The 2,808-nt window shown below is 36.3% G+C and overlaps 1 protein-coding gene across 1 annotated transcript; it reads right to left on the bottom strand.

The window, feature by feature from the left end:
• Positions 1-537: 537 nt before the first annotated feature.
• LOC113858377 (probable polyamine transporter At3g13620) lies at positions 538-2,520 on the bottom strand. The gene has a single exon (XM_027491005.1). It carries the CDS (start codon positions 2,252-2,254, stop codon positions 815-817), a length of 1,440 nt encoding a protein of 479 aa, XP_027346806.1. The 5' UTR covers positions 2,255-2,520; the 3' UTR covers positions 538-814.
• Positions 2,521-2,808: the final 288 nt, after the last annotated feature.

The following is a 2,808-nucleotide window of genomic DNA, read 5'->3' as shown; positions in this document are numbered from 1 at the left end:
AAACCCCCGAAAAAAGAGCTAATTGATCTATAAGTAGTTTATGAATATTGATTAAAAAGTTTAAAAATTATAAAAATAGTATTTGACATTATTAATATATTTTTATTGTGATTTTTTTTATTAAAAATATGCAATTAACAAAATCATTGAGACACTTATTACTCGGACCATAAAAAATTTATTTACGTAGTTTATTTAAGCAATACATTAGTAATAATACTAGGACCATAAAAATTTATTTTTTATTAAATATATATTTTAATTTAATAATACTCATACTATACAAAAAAAATATTAATTAATTTTAGCAAACAAAACTAATTAAATACATAACTATTTTAGAATTTAATAAATAAAAATGAAATATTTAATTATTAATAATGTATAATCGGGTAGGAAAAATACAACTCACCCCGGACACACTTTATGCCTTGATTCTTATCTTCCCTTTCCCGTGACCTCAGCAGCAGTAATTGAAATCAATTATTAAATCAGAGGTTCATATACACTTTAAATCTATGACATGTTAAGATTGGAATCTTAGAAACTGCAATTTGAAATAAAATAATAATTGGAACAAAACGACAACACCCTGCTAATTGATTGGGGAATCTATATAGCCAATGATACAAATATTTGCAAGACAATTATACTGAAAAAAATGACTGAGGAGAATCCAATTTCTCCGGCAGAAATATACATTTATAAATAATATAAACATATTTTCTACCCGAAATAAAAAATATGTCACATGAATTACAACCAAAGTTGCTCCACCAAAAATAATAACAAATATGGTAATCATACTCAACTTCTATAAAATATCTCCATCTTCATCGAATTTATCTCCTACCCTGCTGAATTCAATCCACTTTTTGGACTTGCAAAGATTCATCAAATAATACAACACAATCCCAAAGGAGGTCAAGAAAGCACTGGCAACATACACAATTTTGGAAGCAACAGTCATCACATACACCAAAAGAACAGATGGTACCAAGCACATTAGGATCAAACCAAGGAACCCCAGTGGAACCTGAAATGGCCTTTTCAAAGCTGGGAATTTTCTCCTTAACCTTAGGAAAGCTGCAAACTCTAAAAGCATCCCCAAACTGTACAAGAAATTCACAGTAGATATGATTTCTGTGAAGGTTAAGAAGGACATAGCAAGTGCAATTAATGTAGAGATCAAAATGGCCATCCAAGGAGTGTTAAACCACCTAGACCTTTCCCCAAAAATCCTTGGTATGAATCCTAAATCAGCCATACCCAGAAGCTGGTAAGCAGCACTGCTTAATTGGGCTTCAAATAGCCCAATTATTGACAAAACAGCACCAATTTCCATCCAAATTTTCAACCACTTGCCAGCAATCACCTCAGCCACATCTGCAAAATACCCATCAACCCAACTTTCCTGGTGAAGTGGCGTGGCCCCAGTGGCAGCAAGTAAAGGAATTATATAACCCAAACAAGTAAGCAACCCTGCAGATAACAAAGCCTTTGGGAACGTTTTATGGGGTTCCTCAACTTCACCTGCCAGAGTACTGGCACTGTCCCAAAAGTTCAAGTTCCAAAAGACAGTGTTGAAATACAAAGTCCAGTCCTTCTTAACACCCTCCTGACCCAAACTTAGCCACTTGGTGGGGTCAATTTTGGGTATGGAAAACAAGGACAACACCACAAAGGGCAAAAGGGAAACAACCCCAAGAGCAACTGCGGTGTAACCCACTATAGCCAAACCAGAATAATTGAGAAAAGATAGCACACAAGTGGAGAGGAATATGGACACATAGCGAGGTAAACCAGAAGACAAACATGGAATCACAAGCTTGAGATAATCTATACACAGAACTGGGTATGAGGCTAAGTTTATGACCCCACTGAAGAACTTCCAGAAGCCCATTAGGGAACCCCAGAAGGGACCAAAGGCTTCATTAGCCCATATGACAAACCCACCATTACCAGGAAAGGTTGTGGCCAATTCTGCAGTGAGAAGAGCCTCTGGGATACTCCAAATGAAAGGGAACACAACAAAGCCAAGAATGGCAAAGAGAGGGCCTGCAGCACCCACTGCAGATTCTTCACCATAGGGGCCACCAGCAACCTCAAAATAGATGAGAAACACCAAAGGAAGAAGTGCTAGCTTCTTGTGTGGTTTGGTGTTGAGACTAGGAAGTTCTGTCTCTGATTCTTCCCTGTTGTCAAGAAGATGTTGCTGGGAACATGGAGTTGGAGAGTAGAGGGAATTCTCCATGTTGGGTTGTTGTGGGTTGGAAGCCACCAAGGGCCTTATATGATGATTCCAAATTCGAACAAGATTCTAGTATTTAAGATCCCAATCAGAGGGTTGACAATGTTTGTTTTTTCATGAAACGTGCACTTTCCTTTGCGTCTGTCTCTACATCACGTTTTTATGCTTATACTCCAACTCTAATCCAAGCCAAGCCAACATGCCTAGGCCTTATTTTATCAATCACTTAACGTGTACTCTATTTGATGGTCCCCAAATTGCAGGAAAAGTCACAATTTTAGGCTTATACTTCGTCAAACTTTTCTTTTGACTGAAGAATTTCATCAAATTGGGAGGGTATTTTTGTGCAGAAAATCTGTCATTTTATTTAGCTATCGAATTAGATATTATCTATTAAGTGGTTATAATTATTGAAGGAAAATATGATTATTTTTAATAGTACCCCCCAAAAGTCACAAATATATGATGGTTTATAATTAGCTGATCTGGTGGATTTAGGTCGCTGTAATTGAATCGATTCAACTATTTAACATGATGTCGACCCGCTCATTTAGGGA

This window comes from Abrus precatorius, unplaced genomic scaffold (genome assembly GCF_003935025.1).
Source record: "Abrus precatorius isolate BTA unplaced genomic scaffold, Abrus_2018 Scaffold2, whole genome shotgun sequence".
Classification (NCBI taxonomy): domain Eukaryota; kingdom Viridiplantae; phylum Streptophyta; class Magnoliopsida; order Fabales; family Fabaceae; genus Abrus; species Abrus precatorius.
The sequence above is the reverse complement of the archived record's forward strand: the minus strand, read 5'-3'. Positions and strand labels throughout refer to the sequence as shown.